A 23,535-nucleotide genomic window follows, 5' to 3' on the forward strand; every position below is an offset into this window, starting at 1 on the left:
CTGTCAGCGGGACTTACTGTTGGGTCGTACATCTCATGGTGTCAAAAATCTTCTCCTCCTGGGAGTGTCATCTCTCTGCTACGGTAGGGTTAGGCTCTCCCTGGAATCACGGGGGATCGATCAAGGTAAAGTCTCGTAAAAGGACGCTCGCGCGCTCCTGCTCTGCTTGCGAGGGCGTCATAGCGGGTCGCCTGCCCTACCCCTAGAAGGCGGCATTCACAACCTGCAACATCTGTTGTAGCTAGTCGGCACTCACAGACACGGTCAGTGCTGCGCTAGTCTCATACAGGGGTGCAGAAGTCTCAGGTGGATGAACAGGAACCTCAGGTGGGGGAATGAGAATCTCAAGCAGGGGAGCGGGAATTGCTCGGGTCACTCACTTGGGCGTCATGTCCTACAGGAGGGAACAAGGGGCCTATCAGCCTTGAGAACTCTCGAAGACACACGTTAGGGAATTACATCAGAGGGTTACTAAGTTATTGATCTCAGGGACCTAATTGTTCTAAGTTTATAGCAGATATGTGATGTTGTCCTTAGTTATTCCCAAGTTATGCTCTGATACCAACTCCTACGCCCCTGAAGTGGGCCCAAGAGGCCTGGACGATCCAACAGTTGGGAGTGTCCAGCAGCCTGTTTGAAGGGAAAACCATAAATATCAGCCCGATCTTTGGGTTGGTGGGCCACTCATGTGGACCCCACCTTGCTATATACATTTGAGGGTGCATATCATCCACCCATTTTCCATGATTAGGCAGGCCCTGGGCCCATTGCAGAGGTAGAACCAAATAGGGCTAGCAACATGTATATCTAGCAACTCGCTGGCCAACCATGAAGTATGTGTTTTGTTTTCTCCATTTACCCCCATTTGTGGCCCACCTTGAGTGTATTTTTAGGCCAGTCGTTCAGGCCCTTTAGACCGTCTAGCTGGGTTGGGCGCTGCTGGACTGGCTGTCCAGCAGCGGGCCCACCCCATTATATGTGTTGTATTCATGCCTTCCATCTGGTGGGGCCCACTATAACATGTATGGGCCACCCTGATGTATTTATTTTATCTAGATAGCCTATTTGCTGGACCCCAGCAGGCCCAAAAAGTTAGGTGAGCTGGATGTCCAGCACGGGCCCAAAATTGCTACATATAGTTATATGTCTTGAAGTTGTGAGGCCCACCAAATTAAAGGTATTATGTATACACACCATACATTTATTTTTCTAAGATTATGGGCCCCTTTAATGCCTTGAGAGGCCCATCTTTCTTCTGATTAAAGTAGAACCATGCTGTCCAGATTTTTGGACATCCATCTTTAAAGCTCTCTTTGATGCAAGTGTTGCCCATCCATTGTGTTGGGCCTTGTGGGCCATTTGTAAGCCCACTATGATGTATGTGATTGTATCTATGTTGCCCATCCAATTTGCCAAATTTTGGGCTGACCTATAAGGCCCACAATGATATATGTGATGTGCACCTAGCCCAACTATTTTTTGGGGCATATGGGCTACCCATGAGATCCACCATGATGCATGTATTGTATGTTCCCTTGGCCATTGTATTTTTGGGCTATGGGCTGTCCCAAGTAGCCCACCTTGATGTATGTGGACCATGGGCCGTTTCTTAAGGCCACCATGATGTGTGAAATGATATGTATGCTGCACATTCTTTTCCCTAGGTAGTATACGGGCCATGGGCCCCATTGTAAGTTAGATTTCATGGCGGACCGCACTCTAGGCGACAATAATGGTTAAATGTCCACGTTGTGAACTGCCTTATGGCCCATTGTTAGGCCCATTCTCATCTATTTGGGCCCCCATAAGTGTTCCCTATTTAGCCTTAGTGGGCTAACCCAAACCGTTGGGCCCCCATTATTGTTGATGCTTCCATCATGCCTTTGTAGATTGTCCAAGTCATTAAGCCCATCTTGTGCTTATTGGGCCCCTTAGGAAGCCTAGTTTACTACGTGACGGAGCGAGTGAGGAAGCCCACTCCTTGTTCCTAGGCCTATTCTTGATATGAGTAGGCCATCTAGGCCCATTCTTGATATGAGTAGGCCATCTAGGCTCATCCTTGATATGAGTAGGCCATCTAGGCCCATCCTTGATATGAGGAGAGTACATCATCACCCCTTGCCATAGATGAGAGAATATGTGGTATCAGATTAAGCATATCCACTATTGATGTTATGGATTAGATCCGCTATCCTTCTATGGACCCCGCCATATATATAGGCCGATTATTTGTTTATAGCCATGCTAGTATACTTTATCTAGTAAGACTCACTGAGTATGTGCTAGTAGAACATCATAATACATGCCCATACACATCATTTGCATGCTTATTATGAGTGATTGATCATAACATGTGTCATTGGGCTGGTTGTTTTTAGGACTCCTTAAGAGACAGAGTTGCCCCACATGAGCGCGCGGTACGCGCAGGATTACTGCATGACCGGATAGTATGACTCATACATCTTACATTTGTGTAACAAGATTACTGTATGCCCTAGCGACATCAGGGCCGTAGCCTCCACATGCATATCGCGGATGGCAAGATTGGACACCGGAAATGTTTTGGTTATAGACATGGGGCGCCATAAATGTCCCTAGGTGAAAGTCCCTAAACCCTTATGGTACCAGGAGGTTGCTCCAACGTCGAGACTGAGTGGATACATGAGTGCTCGTGTGCCAAATATCAGGATGCCGCGTCTCTCACTGTGTTGTGGTCGATTGGAAGGAAGTGCGACCTTACCCGCCCGAACAGAAAGGGGTATAGCTAGGTTGAGTTTGACCAACTCGAGAAATGGGTCCACTAACGACGTACCGGATAGGTATTGACAGACTATTGGTCAGGCGAATAGTGAGGTCTCTTACATTCACACTGGACTACGCGCCTGGGGGAGGGGTAGTCAATGTGTAGTGCACTAGACCCCAGTGATTGTCCAGAGATGGACTGTACTAATATGTGGATTTCCCAGAGAGGAACTATACTGATACATGATGTTCCAGAGGTGAACTGTACTGATATGTGGATCCAGCTGAGGACTGGTATGCTTGCGTTGCATCTTGCATATGACATTTGGCTACGCAGGCCTTGCATCGCATAGCCTTGGTATGCCTGATAGCATTCATGGACTTATTAGCATCCTTCCCATTCATGGACTTACCAGCATTTTCCCATTCATGGACTTACTAGCATTCTTCCCATTCATGGACTTACCAGCATTTCCGCATTACTCTATGCTTAGCACATATATTGCGCACACAATTACACCACCCTCTAAGCTTTCTATAAGCTTATGCACGACTGTTGCGTGCAGGTGACACTAAGACACAACAACACTGAGGCAAGAGCATGCGGTTGAGCTTCTGGAGTTTTGTTATCTATTTTGTATTTCCCTTTCCGCATTGTACCCTAAAGTTTTTTATTATAGTTGATATGTGGTGATGTTATTGTTTGTGGGTTATGCTTATGGTTATGCTTCTCGGCAAAAAAAAAAAAAAATCATATTGAAAATCCTCCTTATAGGATCCTAGGATCGGAATCTGGTATATGGGTTCCGGGAGCTGACAATGGGGTAATACGAAGGCTGTCAGCGCCAGATCCAGCGATCGGGAATTTTGTGAGCCTGGTTACCAAGTTTGGAGCGTGACAAATTAACATGGCGGAAAGGAATCGGAATCTTCCCATGGCTTCAAAAAAGCTAAGAAAAACTATCAAGGTCACTGGATCAAAGAAGTTTGGGATTGAAGGGTGCGTGGTGTACGCCTGACTGTGCGGAGAGCCGGCCTTTATTGACAACACAAAAACGGCGTGCTCATGCTGTGTTATGTTTGGCAAAGTTTAAAGTTAGTAATTTCTTATTGGAAGTCAATTAGGGAAGTCTCTTTTTGAGTGTAAGTAAGCTAAGCACGAGTGAAACGGTTTGTATTGAGCCGATGTTGGATGTTTAGCAAATGGGTACATGATTTTGAAATGTCGCTGAATCGGATCGTGTGCGGCAATCATTATGTATAGGTAGGGGGATTCCTCTTCGACTTTTGAAAGCTTCCTGGTCTGCCATTTACCATTGCTGCAATCTAAGACTTTGAAATGCAGGGCTATTATAAAAGAAAGATTCTTTGAAAGATGAATCTCCAATTTAGCCTGTCGTATGCGCTGTCCATGTCCAGTTTGACTATCATCCGTCTTCTTTACCCTCGTTTGGCTTCACAGATGGCTTCTTGGACACAGAGAATTCGTGAACATCTCTCTATTCAGTTCGAGATGAAGGAGCTCGGTGAGCTGAAGCACTTCCTTGGCTTGGAAGTGGAAAAGTGTGAAAAAGGGATCTTCTTGTATCAGATAAGATATGCTTTAGACTTGTTAAGCAAGTTCGGGCTCGTCTTGCTTGCTTCTGGCGAAGCTTCTAGTCTGTAGGCATTCTGGTATCGTAGGAATACTAATTTGAAGTGAGAAGTACATGTATGCCTCCCTTTCTGCCAGAAAATAGGAAGATCCTTATTTGAGGGAATAGCGCAAGGAATGGATAAGAGCCTGCCTGGATCTCGAGCGTTAGATAGAGGTGTAACAGAAGAAAATGCCCTCTTCCATATCTTTCTATTAAACATGCCTTCTAAATTTCAGTTTGTCTTGGTGGTAAAGGGAGCAAAGGAGAAGGTGAGGGCAATGACTGAGATGAAGGATGAGGCTCGCTGACAGATGTATCAAAAAAGGGCTCAAAATTAAAACGTGGAATGTTATCAAGAGTAGGGAGCTTCCCCTCAAATTGAGTAGGGCACGAAAGACACCCTGTAAGAAGATTAAAATGGAATTAAAAGAAATTTAAATCCATGGGAATCAATTGTTCGTCACACATACCCGGCAAATAGCGCTTATATCCCATATTTGAACTGGAATAACGTGGGGACATACGCTTAAAGACTTTGGCATCCAATTTAGAACAATGAAAGTTAGGAACATGAACCAATAATGCATATCCAAATGCTTTTGGGAGTATAGGAAACATGGACTTGTCCGGTTGAAGGACATGAATTGGAGCTTTTCCACCTAAGACTCTTCAAGGCATGCAATTTATCAAATAAGATGCAGTAAGAACAACATTAGACCAAAAAGTCTTGGGAACACTCATCTTGAAAATAAGGGCACGCGCCACTTCAAGGAGATGTCTGTTCTTTCTCTTAACCATACCATTTTGTTGGGGGGAGTATATAGACATCTAGTCTATACTTCAATACCATTTTCTGGTGGGTAAGTTTGACAATCGAATGCAATATACAAGATGTAGCCTTCAAAACCATCAACAATGATATTAAAAAAATAATAATAAATAAAATAAAATAAAATAACTAGAAGAGTAGCATCACAAGATCAAGAAAGAACTCCCAATACAAATGGATGTTAACAGACACTACTCATACTAATGAATCAACGAAATCCATAGTTTTTCTTTTACATGGATAAACGATATGTTTAGCCTACAGGTGATGTTGTGGTTCTCATCAATAGTTAATGAAAGCTTCTAGGGTTCAGCATAATCTCCAGCATGGTTTCTTAACCCACCGCCTTTGGCCTTCACAACTATGAAGGCTTAGCTAAAAGATTTGTGTTGTTTAGAAGATCAGAAGAAATGCTTCATAGAGCAAGGTATCTTGATAGAAGGGAAAGTTAATAAAACCTTTCCATCTTGGTAGATAAATGCAGATGCTTCAATGTATGCTACAGCCTGATACCTGACATAACACATAAAAAACAAAGCATATCAAATAAAACGTAGTATAGTATTAGCCAATTAGTAAAATTTTAATAATACATTCAGTCACATAATGAATTATGTGATTTTGTTGTATAGCAGGCAGAAAATTGAATGAAATAAAGAAAAGACTAGAGAAGGCATAACATGGAAATTCTCATAAGTAGAAATTAAATATGAGTTTTAGAGTCTCAAAAGAGTTTGAGCATCCATAAGAAAAGAAATTCATTCCAATCCCAGCATTTATTATTCAAATTTTCCCTCACTTTTTACCTTGAGGAATCTGCTTAAGTATTTATACATGCTTACATAATAAATAAATAAAATAAAATAAATCTTTTTTTAAGCATAATGGACTATTTTTAAATAGGCCTGCTAGCAACAACAGCAGAGCAGCAAAATAATACAATAAAACAAACCTGTGAGGCCCCACAACAGGTTGGGAAATCAAAAAACTAACACATCAAAGGCCTGCCTATTCAAATACCAAAAATTTGACCCCCTCCACAACCACCTATAACAGGTGAGACAAATTTCGAAATCACCTTTTGTTCCTTTCCCCTTAGACAGCCCACCGCACCACTAGCAGCCAACATGGCCAAAAGGTGCAGCTGCACGTTACAGCAAACAGCGTGCAAAGCTGCATGCTGCAAGCTGCTAGTGCAGCAGCACATCAGCTCAAAAGGACAGCAAGTGGGGCTCATTGCGGGACCCCACCCTGATTTATGTATTGTATATCCAATTTGTCCATCAGGTAGGTGTTGAGACTCAAATATTGCATAATTTTCCCCATTCATATCTTGGTTTTATGAACATGAATCAGCTTAATGTTCTATTTTACTCATTTATGTGTTGCAAGGTGAATTTAAGAGCTTGGATTGAAAAAGGGTGTTAAAAGCATGGATTTGATGCTAAAGAATCACCAAGGCAAGGGATCTTAAGAGACCAAGATTGAAGAATTCACATGCCAAAGATCTAAGAAAACTTGGTGAGGAAGAAGAGAATCGAAGATTTGAAGTGAAGAATCCTGAAATCGTGCTGAAAAAAGTGTATTTTGAAACTTTGAAGTCTATTTTTGGAAACTGCACAACATAAAATCTATTTTAAACAAACTGTGTAGCGAGAAGTCTATTTTGGAAAACTGCGTAAATTTGAGGCGGTTTCTAGAGTTTTCCAACGTTGTACGAAAATTTGATTTCCCCACTTATAAATAGGTCTTCCCAGGACATTCCTAAGCATCATTCAAAGCATTCAAGAGCAAAATTTAGAGTTTTTAGAAGGTTTTCAATTTTATTAAATTTTTATAAATTGTTTTGTTTTTTTTTTTTTTAGATCTTTTCTATTTGCATTTATTTCTTTCTTGTTGCTTTCTTTCTCTATTCTAATTATGTTTTTCTAAGTTCCTTCTACCCCAAGTTAGAAGGGAAGCACATGGGTTTAATAATTCTTTAAGTTATGATGATTGATTGTTTTAATGATGCGAAAAATGGTATATGCATGTTATCTATTGTTTAGGTTTTGTTTTTTATCCTCTTGTGAGATCCATATGTTTCCATCATATGAGATCCACATTGATAGATAGGCTTACCCTAGATCAATCAGATTTCCTAGATATGAGAGGTTCTCAACCTGTTATCTTTCTTTGATTTTCATTATCTCATTGATATTGAATTCTTAAAATCACTGACGAATGAGAATATATATCAATGGTGCAAATCGATGATTTTCTTATCTTTTATATCATTTATTAAAATATTTAAACTATTTTATTTTTCGATTAGGCTAACCATAGTGCTCAGATCCTAGTTGTGTTATCCAAGTCATCATGATTTTGGAACATTAACCTATGTGTGGAACTTTGAAGCTTGAGTGTTATTTTAATTCAGTTGAATTACATCCATTCAAAACTCCTAAAATCAAATCATTAGTTTAATTTTTAATACTTAGTTTGTTTTGCATTTGATTTTCTCCTTCTCGCAATTTATCTCCCTATGGGATCGACCCTGTATTCACGGGATACTACTACTTACGAACCTCTGCAATTGGAGGCAAGCAATAATGTTTTTGGCGCCATTGCCGGGGAGAGACTGAGATAGATTAGATATGTACAAGATAGCTAAGGTAAGTTCTTTTCTAAGGTAAGTTCTCTTCTAAACCCTCCAAATTTTCTATAGTTTTTTTGTTTTTCTTTGAAATTAAATTCAGTTGGGTCTTTCAAGCACTAACTATGACATAATGTTTCCCTGCTTGGGATTTTATCACCCAAGTGCTATGGTTGTCCTACAATTGTTGTTTGATCACAAAGATCATCCATTGAATCTATTTTCAAGATTAACATAGTTTAATTTCTACATTAGTTTTACTTTTATTGATTTATTTTTTATTTTTGCTTTGTGGTTTGAACCCTCATGGTCGACCCTGCCGCCTGGGTTGTTAATTTATTTTTGCTTTGTGAACTGAACCCTCATGGTCAGCCCTGCCGCCTAGGTTGTTGGTTAAGTTTTTGTTTTTATTTTAAGTATACTTGCTATTTGAAGTAGTGGTATTTGTTGTGTGGTGTTGATGGTTTATGTCCTGTTGGAGTAGGGATCAAAATAAACGACTCTCCTCCGAAGGCGGACTAGTTCCAGGCCTTGATCATTCACTTAGAAGAGGCATTCAATATCACTTGAATTTCATGGTAGACCCTATTGATAATCCAAATCCAAATCTATCAGATCCAACTATAAATCAAAACAGAGAAAATCAACCTAATCCTCCTCTTGAGGATGAAAATGAAGTTCATAAGAATGTGTTAAACCAACCACGGACTTTACGTGAACATCTATACCCTGAGAGATCAACTTTACTATCTTGCATAGTGTTCCCTGCTCACACAAGGAACATTGATTTTAAACAAGGTGTGATTCAATTAATTCCTAAATTTGATGGCTTGGATTCTGAAAGCCCCTACTAGCACCTCAAGGACTTTGAGGAAGTAATTGTAACATAACAAGTAAACAATGGCAATAGGGATCCACTTAAGCTTAGGTTATTCTCATTTTCTCTAAAAGATCGGGCCAAAGCATGGCTCAACTCTCTAAGACCAAATACCATCACTACATGGCAAGCCTTAAGTAGAGAGTTTTTGAAAAAATTTGTTCCTGTTATTTTAATTCAATTGAATTACATCCATTCAGAACTCCTAAAATCAAATCATCAGTTTAGTTTTTGTTACTTAGTTTGTTTTGCATTTGATTTTTTCCTTCTCACAATTCATCTCCCTTTGGGATCGACCCTGTATTCACGGGATACTACTCACGAACCTCTACACTTGGAGGCAAGCAATCAGTGGGCCAGACCATTTGAGGTCAGTAGCCCAAAAATCAAGCAGATCCAAAGTTTAGGTGGGCCATACCATTGGAAATAGTGGTGATCAAACACATACTGTTAAAAGCTTCCAAACCAAAAAAGAAAATCCTTTCCATTCTGTTGAAATGGTCACAAGCAGACAACAAAATAATACACACACACACACACACACACACACACACACACACACACAAAAAAAACAGAAACAAAGGGGAACAAGGCAGCAACTACACACTGCCACTAAGCATCGTGCAGCTGCTGTTGATGTTTGCTGCAACTTAATGCATGTATTCAATATCCAGGTCGTCCATCTTGTTCTCCAGGTCATTTTACAGCTTGGGCCGAAAAAATGAAACAAATCCAAATCTCGGTTGGACCACACTGCATGAAACAGTGGAGATTGACGCCTACCATTGAAACTTCTGGGCCCACTTTGATGTCCGTGATAAATCCACCCGTCCATTTTTCCAACTCATTTTAGGGAATGAGCCCAAACACAAAAGATCCAGATCTTAGGCGGGACATGCACAGAAAATACTGGGACAATTGTAGCCACAATTGAAACCTTCATGGGCCCCTCCTGAAGTTTGAGTTGTATGTTCCTACTATCCGTCTAGGACAGCGGCTGGGGCCCACTCGCCATGGGACCCACTATGATGTACGTGTTATATACATGCCACCCATCTGTTTTGGCAACGCAAATGACCCAACTCATTACATGTGTTACGGATACAAACCATTGAAACCTTCTTTAGGCCCGCTAGGATGTGTGTTGTATATTTGAGATTGTCCTTCAGTTTTGGTATCCCATGTGGCCCACTTTGATGTATGTATTCTAGGACCCACGCTGCACATTCTTTAGGCAGCATGGTGGGCTGTGTGGCAAGGCCCGTTTACACCCGAAATTAAACTGTTTGAAGGCCCAAAAGGACCAAAACCATGGGCTAGTGTGTGGGCCACGTGTGGAACCCAAACTGAGGCAAATTCTAAGTAAAATGAGGCTTAGTATCTCTTAATATATGGGGCATCTGATTTGTGTGTTGCCAACACTTGGGGCCCGTTTCAATGTATGTGTTATGTTGCTTATGATGTGTGAATGTGTTTAAATGATGACGTGTATGGTGTGATTTTATGACTATATTCAGCCCATTGGCAATGTATGTGTATTATATTATTCCTTTGACAGTCTCACCTATACATTAGATGGCCATGAGCCCACACATAGTGGAGCCCAATCCTATGATGCAATGAATGTTCGAATCATGACCATGGACCATACCGACCATGTGGACTGCTTGGATATGAATTGCATCAGAAGACATCTTCACTCTTCAACAAGGCAAGAAGAGTGTGGGAGAAGATTACTTTGCCTTGAGGGGTATGTGGGAAAAACTGAAGATGTATCAGCCCGCGTCGAATAATTTTTTATGTTATAAGAGAGCAACGAGGGGAATTTTGTGTTTCTTAACTCTCTAGGATCTATGTCCAAACTTCAAGCTAGTGTGAGCTCAGATTCTTGGAGCTAGTGAGACCCGTCTGCTATTGAGGCTTTTTATGCATTCAGCATGCATCTAGTGTAGATATCACAAATTGAGTTTCCTCTGATTGATCTGCATTTTTTTCTTCCTTTAGTAGATGGGAGGTTTTGGTGGACACAACCATAGGGACCAATTTAGTGGCCGAAAGTCAAGGGGAGGTCAATTTGGTAGCAGAGACTCTGGTGGAGGTCATGGCATAGGCTGTAGAAATCGACAATGTACTCATTGTGGGCTCCCGGTCACTCGGTTGATATATGTTGGGATCTTGCTACCAAACCGGCTTAGGGTAATCACTCTAGCATGTCTGAGGACAATTCCAACAATCATGCAGCTAGACCTATCTCTTCTCATTCTAAGCGAATTTCAATGTGTGATATAGTTACTGTGATGCAGGACCAATGCGTGAACCAATTAACTTGCAAGATCTAGCCGAATTAAGATATTTAAAAATAAAATAAAATAAAATAAAATAAAAAAATCGCTATAATCATCACAAATATCATGAAAATCAAAAGAGCATCATGCATAATCCTAGCCTAAGCTACCAACATCGTAACACAATATCATTAAATAAAAAGAAACTATGATCTAATGGATGTAGGGACACCCAATTAGCATAGGGTATAGTCTATTTCAAAATAGAAAACTTAATACAACCTAAGGTGAAAATTAAGGTTTGGGTATTTTGGGAAAGTGGAAAAATTAGGAATTTTAGGTTTAGGGATAGGGTTTTGGTGATTGAAGAAAGGGGTTTGATATAATGATGATGGGGAACCAAAAAAGGGGGCAAGGTGGGATTCACACGTGTCACCGTATGGTCAAACGTGTGGCGTGAGGTGGATGGGTTTAGGTCGGTTAGAGTTTGGATTATAGATCTGGGATGGGAGAATAAAGAACCTTTTAAAAAAACCTAGATGGGGGAGAAAAGAGAAGATTGTGTGGGGATAGATTGAGACCTCGCATCTCCATTGATGAAGATTATCCCCGTACCAATCTTCCTTCTAAATCACATGGAAATATCTTCAAATCGCATGAAAATGGAAGAAGAAAGCAAGAATTTCTCTCTCTCTCTCTCTCTCTCTCTCTCTCTCTTCTAATCACAAAATCCAATGGGAGAGAGGTCACACGCCCCCCTCTTTTTATATATCTAAGAAGTTTCAAAAATTACAATAATTCCCGTCTTGTGAATTTTAACAAAAATAGCCCTAGTCTAAATAAAATCAACCAAACCACGCATAATGTGTCCAAATATAAAATAATAAAAAACTAAATACTAAAATATAATAAAGTCTAAACCTGATGTGGACGATCAACGATCAATGACCTGATCATGTGATCCATGCACTCCAATGGCCCGATCGTCACGTCCCTCCAATCTAACGGTTTTGATTACTCCATAAAGCAGCAAATGTGCATATTCCCAGTGTGGGGTCTTCTAGATGCTCGCATATGCACATGGGGTCTTCAACAAGATCACGGGTACTCACCTAGCCACAAAGAAATCGGTGCGGCCCGCTTCCTCCTCTTATACGTACGCAAGGGCGTACATGACGTGATGTCCTCATCACTTTGTCCAAGGATGGGTATGTGAAGTTATTAAAGGATTGTTTAGGGCAGCGATCCTCCTTTACCACTTTCTCAGTCACACACAGCATATCTTGCTTCCTCAAACCCACCCCTTGGGTTACCGATTAAGGAACATCGGATCATATGATTGGTGAGTCTAGTGTATTGTCTCAGTTAGATATATTTGTTTCTACTTCCTCTGTTAATTGGCTAATGGTACTTCAACCCGTCGGATCATGTACAGCTCATCCTATCTCCATATCATTTTTATATGCTTTTGTATATTCCTACATTTCCTTCAAGTCTATTGTGTTAGTGAACTGACTAGATTCTTTAATTGTTTGGTCACATTTTATCCTTCCTATTGTAAATTTCAAGATGTAAAGACGGAGAGAATGATTGGTGGAGGACGCGAAGCTAGTGGTATTGAAGGAGAAGCATGCTCATTTTTCTCAACCACACCATTCTGTTAGGGGTTATGCAGATGTGGTTTGATACTCGATACCATTTCCAACAAGTAGGATTGAAAAGCAAAAGAAATATACTCCCCATCATTGTTGGAATGTAAAATTTGGTTTTCACATCAACTTGAATAATGCCATCTTATGAACGATTTAAAAGATGTGAGGTATGTTTCACATAAGAAGTCACTCATATCACTAGACCAGAATGAAAAAAGGAAGTAGCAATCTCAAGCTAGTAGCTCGACATAACCAAAACAACGATGCCAATACATACACACTAGCAATCTCAACTAGTTGTGGGAAGATGATCAAGAAAACAATGCCAATATATAAAAACCCCTAACTTGACTCATCTCCACAAGAAGCTTAAAAGGCTAAGTTGACATTAACCAAAGGATGGAACATTTAAAGGCCACCACTCAAAAGCCCAACCCCAATCATCCATCCAATCACAGGTCCTGAAACATACAATTGGAAGGAAAGAATGTCACACAATAGTTAAGAGACTTGTTACGGCTACTCAGAGATAATAAATTGGTGGAAAAGTTCAGGACGTATCACAGAGGACAAAGACAATAAGGGAGAAAAGCTAATGATTCCTATTCCCCCAACCTGAGTATAGAACCTACCAATAATATTAACACAACTATGGGACTTAGTAGTAAGGGAATTGAGAGTTTGTACGAATCATATGATCTGAAGCACTAGAATCAATGTTCAGAACAGACTGAAAGATCAAGAAACTAAGCAAATACAGATATACCTAACAAATTTGAACTAATCTGATGAGAAGAGACGCCTTCCAAAGCCACCAGACAACGTCTAGTTCAGCAGTTTCTTCAACTGGAGATTTGCTAGCACCACCTAAAGAAGCCAGATCATGTGACTCGCAACAGGCAACTATATCAACTACAACTGAGATAGAATAGGGCTTCTTTGATAGCCCACTGTGTTCTAACATCTCTCTCATGTGACTAACTACTCAGTAGAGTTTGTCCTTTTCATCATTCAACAGTTTATCATGGGTATGGCCGGAATCACTACGACCCCAACCATATCAACCAACGCAATCAGGATGGCCCCCAGATCAACCACCATCACCTTTACCCTGACCTACACGACTACCATGGAAAAAACTAGCGAAAAGCAGATCGCTTAGTTGTCCCACTTTCCACAGGTAACATTACTTTCAATGACTTTCTTCTCTCTATAGTAATGAGAAGAGAATCCTTCGGGATGGAAGTCTCATACTAAGAATTGAGGCCATCAAGGAGATCAAATATTAATTATGCTTAATTTTCACCTCGTGTTCCTAATGGGGACATCACGCTCACGCGCACACGCATGCCCCCCCTACGCACGTTCGCAAGGAGGACCCCACCGTCGATCTGGATTGATAACGACGTCCAAGGAGGGCCTTCTAGTTAGAAGACGGAGTTTTGGTTCGTTAGAGTAGGCCCGATAGTCAAGCAAAGCCCATTATGGGATCTCATGATCGTAGCCCACTAGCCTGATTAATCTCATATTTTAGGTTTTGTTTATTAATGTTATTTAGAGTATCATGAACAATTTAGATTTCTTCGATTAGTTTTTATTTTTGTTTACTTCATCACCAAGTAATAGGTTGTACACATAGCGCGAGTTTTAAGATATAGGGTTTTCTTATAAATAGGCACCCCTTGTAGGTTTTTTTGCCCATTGAAGTTTAATAAAAATTCTATGTTTTTCTACTCCTTTGAGTTCTCGAGTTGTGGAAATCCAATTGGGTGAGAAGCCCTCCCTTTATTGAAGGGCTAACTACCGTGGTGCGAAGCCACATCGATTCTGATTCACCCCCATCCTCTACCATCTCTATTTCTCATCTCATACCACCATCTGCGCTTCAAATCTGTCCTTTATTGCAACAGTTTTCCTCTTTACAACATAATTCCAAATTCTAGCCCTGCAGGAGGGCTAAAACTTTGGCAAAGCACCACGCACAGACCGCGCATCCGATCAACACGAAACTTGGGGGTTTTTAAGTCCTCTCGTGGCCGACCAAAGCCAATGAGGCGCTTTCCGCATTCGATCCCCCTCGCACGTGCGGCCAAACCCATGCGCACGTGCGATGGGCCTGGCCTGCTGTCCGCGCGCAGGAACTATCTCTAGGTTTAGATTTCCGCCTATTTTACTCCTCTCATACCTATTCTCCCTAACCCTAACCCTAGATTGCATTACTTCCAATTTATTTGCCGTTTTTCTTACCCTAGGGTTCTCTAAATTAGAATTGGTGAATCCCTTGGATTAGGGACTGATTGTTGTGCATTGGTGGATGATTTTTACTTCCTTTTGAGTATCGCTTGGTCCATAATTTTACTGATCCAACCCTAGCCTGTGTAGGCCTGGACCCGCACAGATTCCCCTTGAATGTTTGAACTATTGTGTGGGATGTGGAATTTTATGTGATTGTTTCTGAATTAGTATAATCTAAAGCTTGAGATCTTGCATATCATATTTAATTTTCATGTCCTGCATCAGTTCCTCATCAAAGCATGGCCTTATAGGCCTATTGATGATTCAACTCAAGACACAACCCTTGAAGCATAGTGTAATAATCTCCTAAAGACTTCTCAGTCACCCTACCAAAAGTGAGCAATTTCACGAGTCAACTAGAACATTGGCCACATTATTCCTTTGATAGTATGATTCTACAATAATCCAAAATCTCCATGGTAGTCTTGCAATACGTAAATGTTTAGCCTTTCTCAGCCTTCATAGAGTGAAGTAAACATTATATAATCATCGAATTATTAGCCTCACAGCCAGCATTCAGGATCATCAAGTGGTTTCACAACCTTACTATTTAGGTAACACAACTTCCTTCTCCCGCAAATAACCATTTTGAAGAGATGGACCACTCCAAATAAATTTCTCCATCAAATTTAATGGTAGTAATATGCCAACCAGGATGATCTCCAACCCAAATGTACCACTCACCCTAGGAGTCAACATGGTTCTGAGAAATCACTCAAACTTGAGGATGCGCCTTCCATGAAACCATAATGCAACTACTTGCAACTACCAGTCAACCACGCAAAACTGATTACCAGATATAGTACCCACTAGATATCTTATTTATCTAACCTGATTAGGCACCTAGCGTAGCTCAACTGCACATGCATAGCCACCATGCACGCCAACGTTATAGCAGTTTCAACAATAATAGCAAAAACAGGTATAGAAGCTTCTTAGATCATTAGATAGACCACAAATACTTAGCAAATAGGCGAAACGCAGCAATATGCAAAGCCAAAAGTACCAATGAAAAGACCAGGCATCAAACTTACCCCACTAAAATCTTCATGGGTTGCTCAAATTTCAACAGATTGCCACGAAGCAACTACCAAGTCATTAGAAATTATTATACACACAAGGAATCCGCGAATCTCCTTAAAAGATTCCATAAAAAGTGCATGAATTAGAAATAACAATCTCAACTTTTTCCAAATTTTTATTTAGAACTTAAAATAATAATAACAAAAATAATAATAATAATAATAATAATACTAAACACCTATCAAATCTTTACAAAAAATTCCATAGAAATCACAAAATCTTCCAGAATCATGGTCTACCAAGTCTTGTGGTTTTTTCTTCATTAGGACCCCCAGTTGAATGACACTAACATCATCAGTACAACCCAATGACATCAGGAGTGGGCCCCACAATCATAGGTTGTGATCGACACTTCAAACCCTCTCCTATAGCATGTTAAAACTCTAGGACAAAAGAAAGAAAAGAAATGGAAGATCCCAGAGAGAAGAATGAAGAAGGGAGGAGAGGAAGAGAAGGTGCAGACTAGGGAAAATTGTGTCCACAGACAACCACACTGATTAAATTAATAAAAGGGACCATTATGGTACTCCACATAACTACAAACAGAACAGAAACAATCCTGTTCTCGTAAGCTATGAGAAGCTGCAGTGTTAATATTTGCAAGGCCTGGTGCAGTTGTAGTAACCCTTTACTAATTGGGAATAAAATAGATGCGAGATTATGCAAGAAAAATGCGCTGAGGATTAGATCACACAAACTAATAATGCTTACTTACCCAAGGTTAAGAAGGCCAGAAACTGTGCTAACACTGATATCAAAGTCCACTTTTGGCTGTACAATAAAATTTCCTTCCCTTATAGGCTAGTGCATAAAATAGTTCAACAAGAATTAAGAAGTTAGCTTTTATGGAATGCAAAGTTAACACTATGATTATTCCAGCTAGAAAATGTAAGGAAAAACACATGTTTTACAAATAAATAAAAAGTAACTATTAACCTCCCGTATCAGTAAGGCAAATCTTCCTTCACAAATCCGAACCCGTATGCAATCACTTTCTGCCAGCTGCCCATTACAAGGTGTTCCAGGAAGCCTTAAATATATATCAGTAAACTTCTGAACAGAACTGCAGACTTTCCCAGGGTCGAGTACTTTCAGTATATCTTGATAGGCCACCTGATAGTGTTAAAAAGGCAAGGAAGTAAGATAGCATGTACCACCTAATATGAGTTGGTTACAACCGAATGATAGGATGAAGCTTACCTGCTTATTACTTTTCAAAACAAAAAGTGAACTTTCTGGAGAGAGCACAGGATCGAAATCATTCCGTATTTTGAGCTGTAATAAGATAATAAACTTTAGTGTCAATTAGAGTTGGCTTCCATGATCAATTACTGGAGATACAAAGAAAAAGTAGTATATTCATTTCACCACTGAATAATAAAGTTCCAAGACAAATGTATACATTTCCAAGTGCAACTGCCATTTCTTGGAACATGTTGGAAGTTTGATTGACACAAGCATGAACCATTAAACATCTTCAAATTCCACATGTACTTACATGTGCATGAACTAGATGGGGCTCAATGTGTTGCTGAAACATTGGAAATACTGTTGTCATAATTTCATTCTGATATATAGAAAATCCAGCACGGCTCTTGTCCCTCTGAACTCTAGCAATCAGATGCGAGTGTACCCCGCCAACCTGTTAGTTGCTACTAAACAGTTAGGTGTCATTTGATAAACTGAAAAATAAGCTCTGAGGATTTATTTGAGTGCAGAAAACTTAAAACTACTGAATTCTAATTTTCAAATAATTTTAGGCATATTTTAGGAAAAATTTAATGCTCCACCACTTTCAACATTCAGCCTTCAGCATTAAGTGAAGGGAGGGGAGCTGGAAAAAAGGCCCATATTTTCAGTGAAAATTAATTTAAGCACACAATAAATTAGATTTGCCAAAGATCTGAATCAGTGAAAATCATTGAAAATATCAAATTTCAGTGATTAGTGCTGAAAGTAAGTTTTATCAAACGGCCCCTTAGCCACATGGAGTCTTTCTTGATTGTAATTGAGACCGAATAGGAAGAAAAGAGAACAAAAAAGCTGTAATATAAAGGCACAGTGTTAGAATTTGATCCTTACAACAGCTATCCACAAGTCAAGTGACTTTCTGATTTCAGGACGCAGAGCATAGACCCCTTCAAAGATTACCTGGTCAGATGAAATAGAAAGAAGTTCCTTGAGTAAACAATAACAATAATCATAATAATAATAATAATAAATCAACATCACATTCATCATCTACGCCTTTCCTAACTAATTGGCGTCAGGTACACAAATCCTGTTCAGCCACCCCACTCTATTAAGGACCATATCCTCAGTAAAAGAAGATTGCTTTAGGTTTGCAGCTAGGGTGAAATTTTAGCCACGACTTTTATTGTTGAGAAAATAGCAACAACAACGTTGATAAAAGAAATCTCATGCTAATCAGGTGCGATCTGTCGCCTGTTTTTAAAAAATGAAGCCGGATATAAGGATTCATTTAGATTTGCATCCCACAGGATCCACAATCCTCCTGCAGATCCTTCAGGATGACAGCAAACACTACTTCCCTCGAAACCCAAAACAGAATATGCGTTAATTTGGCTTTTTGCTGAGATATCCCCAGAGAAATACCTATTCATACATATATAAAAATAAAGTATGGACTACCATGCACCGATGGAGCCAGTGACTTTGAGGGTCGTTGTAGAGACAGCGAACGGAGCGAGCAGACTACTCAAATACACAAGCCAAAGAATCAACCCACGAGAGTACGAAACGGAGATATAGGTATGGAAAGGCAAGGACGGGATTATAAGTTATCCCCTTCCCATCAAGGACATTCCCTCGAAAAAGCTCCGTAAGAACTCTGCTATGATTTTTTCAAAGAATGGACACCTTGTCAAGCCAATTCCTTTAAAGGGGCATAAGTCTTCAAAGATCGCATTTGCAATTGCTTCGGATCCTCCAGCGTTCCCAAATTGATGTCTTTGGTGTCTTCGATGATCGCTTTCAGTGTATGGATCAGGTTCTAAAGCAAAATTGTGGTCATTTTATTTCTATCTTTCCATACATAACCAAAGAATGGAAAGGATTCTTCAAGAGTCCCAGGTCCGAGAAGTGCATGATAAATACCACCAAAGCCTAAAATTGCAGAGGAAATTAAGTGAGGTACTCCAAAGACAAAAGTATGGAAAGGTGTCTACAACTTACCCACCCAGACCTACCTCTTACCCGATGGTGGGTTAGGTGGGACAGCGAACAACGTCCATCACTAGGTAGAAAACTATCGTATGAAGCACGGGACGAAGTGATACAAAAGAACTCTGTTCGATTTTGTCAGTCCTATCTATAAAAGGAGAGCAAATGAAAAATGTAACTGATTCTCTGCCAGATCAAGGAGCACGTAGGGAAAGAGGTCTTTTATGATGCAATGGAGTCTTTTGATGATCTCGTGAAGCATCTGAAATGGCATTCCTTCCTCAAGGGCTGGTAAGGTTTTGCGCGTTGTATCGAATTAAACCGCACGCTCCGCCGCTTGCACAGATCCTTGTCAATTCCTTTGAGTTTCAGTCTTGCGACCGTACTCCCCAGGCGCCAAGCTTTTACAGCAATTGTGTGGTACTATAGAAGAAACACACCTCAACCACATGGATCGAAGTGAAGGAAATCGATCTCACATGTCTGTTTCGTTATTACAACATTCTTTCTTTATGTCAAAGACTAGAAGCTATGCACGAATTCTCATTGGATCTTCTACCATATCCTTAATTGTGGGTTGGTTACATCTACAACCCAAATGGAAACCAAGCGTTCCGTGGTTCAAAAACGCCGAATCTCGTCTCAATCATCATTTGCCAGGACCCTGACAATCCCCGATCTAATTCTCATTTGTGGCGGTGAATAGTATTCAAGCGTAAGTATCTAGTTGAGTTGTTTGATCTTTTTAAATCAAGATTGTGTTGATTTCTAGTTCGCTAGTGTTTCAAAAGATTTGATTAGGCACCTCGATGTCGACTCATAATTCTTTTAGCCGGTTGCTTTCTTTCCTTGTTGCTTTCTTTCTTTCCTTGTTTTTCAACCGGTTCTTGGCTAAACCATAATTCTTTTAAAAGACGCTTATAGACGTTCAACCCAACCCTATTGTTGATCAACAAGCACCGCTTTTTCCATAGGTCCATGGTTCAACCTCCCGTAGCAGTCCTCGCTTTTAATAAAGCGGAGAGGGGCCAATTTCTCATACTTGCTCAATGTACCCCCCAAAAGCACCACTAAAAAGGGCAGAGATATCAACAACGGCAGAGATAGCAGCATCTAAGCCAGTATCTAGGCTAGTTGGCTTCGTCGACTTAGCAAGCCAAGTCGGGAGCCATTAGGAGGTTTTGGATCAATGGATGGCTGAAATTTTTCCATCTTCATCAGAACAATTAGTTCATGAAGCAACAAAATAGTGGGAGAGCCAAAGCCCATCTAAGGAGGATGAGGGTGAAGGTGAGGGCGATTCCTCCGAGCCAAAGCCGATTCCTGATTAGGAAACACATCCCGCCGAGGGAGCTCATGAGCATGTTCTAGATCCAGATCGGGAAGCGATGGAGCTATGACAAAGCCCTGACATCATGATTGGGCCCTAAGAAAGCTTCAACGATGGATATCATTCCCACCACAACTTCCTGTGGTGTGGACCACTTGAGCCTCATATCTGGCTACATTTTGGGCTCATTCCCTAGAATAACATATCAAAATGGATGGACGGTGTAGATAAAACAAATATATCATGGTAGGCCTTACAGAGCCCTGATAGACCATCCATTTCTAGGCTCCTGATCCACGCCAACGCCGATTTTCCCCACAGTGGAGTTATCGTGAGAACTTTCGGAGAACTCATCATATGTGATGTGAGTCCAAAATCTGAACAGTCTAAATGATGCAGCACTCCATGAAACTTTTATGGTTCAAATTTTGCTTTCATCTAAGACTTCAGTGGGCCATTATAAAAGAAAACAATTTTCTCCCTTGATTTGCATCTTTCTTTGCTATGGCCCACCAGAGTTTTAGATCAGGGTAAAATTTGGTTCCTGAGAGTTTCATGGGAGGCCACATCACATGAACAGTTCAGATTGGAGGCCCACTACACGTGTGAAAAGATGCATACGTGCCCCATGTAGTCGTGCCCGATAAAAAAGGACGCGGATTAGCTATATGACAGGTTGAGTAGCGAGACTCGCTACTGAAGTGACGTCACCAAGTTATGTGGATCCTATCATGATTTATGTGTTGTATCCACACCGTCCATCCATTTGGAGAGAACATTTTAGGGCATGATGCAAAGAATTAGGCAGATCCAAAACTATAATGGACCCCACCACGGAAAATAGTGGAGTGAGTTACACCCACCGTTGAAACCTTCCTAAGGTCCACCGTGATGTTTATTTGAGATCCAATTTGTTCATAAGTTAACACAAACATTAAATAAGGTAAAACACAAATATCAGCTTCATTGAAAACTTTTGTGGCCATTAGAAATTTTTAATGGTGAGCGTCACTCTCTCCACTTTTTCTATGGTGGGGTCCACTGGAGATTTGGATCTGAATCATTCTTTGGCTCATGACCTAAAATGGTCTCTCAAAATGGATGGACGGTGTGGATACAAAACATACATCATGGTGGGACCCACAGAACTTGGTGATGTCACTTCAGTAGCGAGTTGGCTACTCAACCCGTCAGTAGCGCATCCGCGCCCGCTAAAAAAGGGCTCCGAACCCATTTTTCATCCAAGAGACCCCGAAACCCTGGATTCTTCCCCAAATCTCCGGATTTCTCTGGAATTTTATTTTTTTTCGCATTTTCTTCCTAAATCAATTCCGTTTTCAAGTAACAATCTAATAGAAGAAAGAAAAAAAGGGAATCGAGATTTTCTTTACGGTAACCTACGAATGGCAAGCTTCGATTCAAATGGCCCACCAAATACAGCTTCCAATCAGGGCAATCTATTCTACAGGTACGGAAATCCACCCTTTTGAAACTCTCTCTCTCTCTCTCTCTCTCTCTCTCTCTCTCTCTCTCTCTCTCTCTCTCTCCAATTTTTTCGGAATATTTCTTCTGATGTGTTTCATATCGTTGGACTGTGATACTGATACTATCGGCCGATATTGCGAACACTAAGTGACAACTGGACTTTTCGCAAAAAAAGGAATAAAATCACCGAAAAATTGGCGATATTAGGAAGAGAAACGAAAAAAGGGAGTTTCAGTGTCGCAACTCTAGTGATACCGAAATTATCGGCAAAAATTCGATAATATCGCCAATAATTTAAATACTAGATATTAGCATAGATATTAGTAGAAATTCAATTTCGGTGATAATTCGATAATATCGCCGATAATTTAAATACTGGATATTAGCATGGATATTAGTAGAAATTCATGTTTATGCATGATTTCATGCATTGAAATGGATTTGAGGCAAAAATATTTGGTTTGGAGGTGAAAATGGGAAGAAATCGAGGAACCTGAATTTTTTCCACTTTTTCCCTTCAAAATTGTAGTGCAAGTGTTGGTTCTATTGAGTTATTGGTCATTTTGTCTATGTTTTATTACTTGTATATTGCATAACATTTTAATAAATGAACCCATTTTGGATATTATTGCATCAGTTTTGGTCGATCACACATGGGTTTTTCCTAAAACAATGGAAAACTACTATGCATAGTGTTTTTTGTCCCTGTAATCTTTTGAGTCCTAATTGTGTAATCATGTAGTTTAACTTCTCCTTAAATTTCACTGAAAATTTTCGCCATTTTCCAAATGTTTCCCTCAAACAACACTATATTTCCCAGTATTCGCAATATTAGGGCGTTTGTTTTTCCATTTTCCATGGTAAATGGCGGTAGATCAACAATGATGACTTCTCACTGTTGTTTGCAAGAGGGGGTAACAGATGAGAAATTATGCCTCAAAAACTGGGATTGTATGCAGCAATATTAACAGGGATTGCGTGAGTAAAATTTGTGGGTACCACTGTGATGTATGTGTATAATCCACGGTGTCCATCCATTTTACCAGCTCATTTTAGGGCATAAGCCCAAAATGAAGCAAATTGCATGATCAAGTGGACACCAAAAAGAAGGGGTATAATGACGTCCACCGTTGAAAGCACAAAACCTTCCTAGTGCCCACAGTGATGTGTATTTGTCATCCAGCCTATTCATAAAGTGTCAAAAACATGGATGAAGGGAAAACACAAATATCAGTTTGATCCAAAACTTTTGTGTCCCCCAAGAAGTTTTCAATGGTAGGTGTTCAAGTCCTCCTGTTTCCTGTGGTGTGGTCCACTTGTGCTTTGGATCTGCCTCATTTTTGAGCCCGTGTCCTAAAATGAGCTGGTAAAACGGATGGATGGCTTGGATCAGACACATACATCAAACTGGGCACCACAGATTTTACTGATCTCACATTTTCCCCTCTTGGTGTTAGCATCGGCACCTTTCAAATCCCATAGCTGTCAACATCGTAGGGGGG

At 40.3% G+C, this 23,535-nt stretch overlaps 1 protein-coding gene across 9 annotated transcripts in view; it reads right to left on the minus strand.

Annotated features, from left to right (window-relative positions):
- LOC131226647 (uncharacterized) overlaps positions 1-23,535 on the minus strand; it is a 127,879-nt gene that overhangs the window by 22,448 nt on the left and 81,896 nt on the right. For 5 of the 9 annotated variants that reach the window (XM_058222241.1, XM_058222245.1, XM_058222242.1 and 2 more), the window contains 6 exons: positions 18,118-18,186; positions 17,534-17,677; positions 17,236-17,310; positions 16,972-17,148; positions 16,751-16,836; positions 5,667-5,721 (listed from right to left, as the gene is read on the minus strand). In XM_058222241.1, coding sequence (XP_058078224.1) covers positions 5,667-5,721; positions 16,751-16,836; positions 16,972-17,148; positions 17,236-17,310; positions 17,534-17,677; positions 18,118-18,186 — 606 coding nt within the window. Of the gene's footprint in view, positions 1-3,603; positions 5,278-5,666; positions 5,722-16,750; positions 16,837-16,971; positions 17,149-17,235; positions 17,311-17,533; positions 17,678-18,117; positions 18,187-23,535 lie in introns of those variants that run through there. The other 4 variants (XM_058222248.1, XM_058222246.1, XM_058222247.1 and 1 more) reach the window with 4 other exon arrangements.

The sequence above is a fragment of the Magnolia sinica genome, chromosome 15 (assembly GCF_029962835.1).
Source record: "Magnolia sinica isolate HGM2019 chromosome 15, MsV1, whole genome shotgun sequence".
NCBI lineage: Eukaryota > Viridiplantae > Streptophyta > Magnoliopsida > Magnoliales > Magnoliaceae > Magnolia > Magnolia sinica.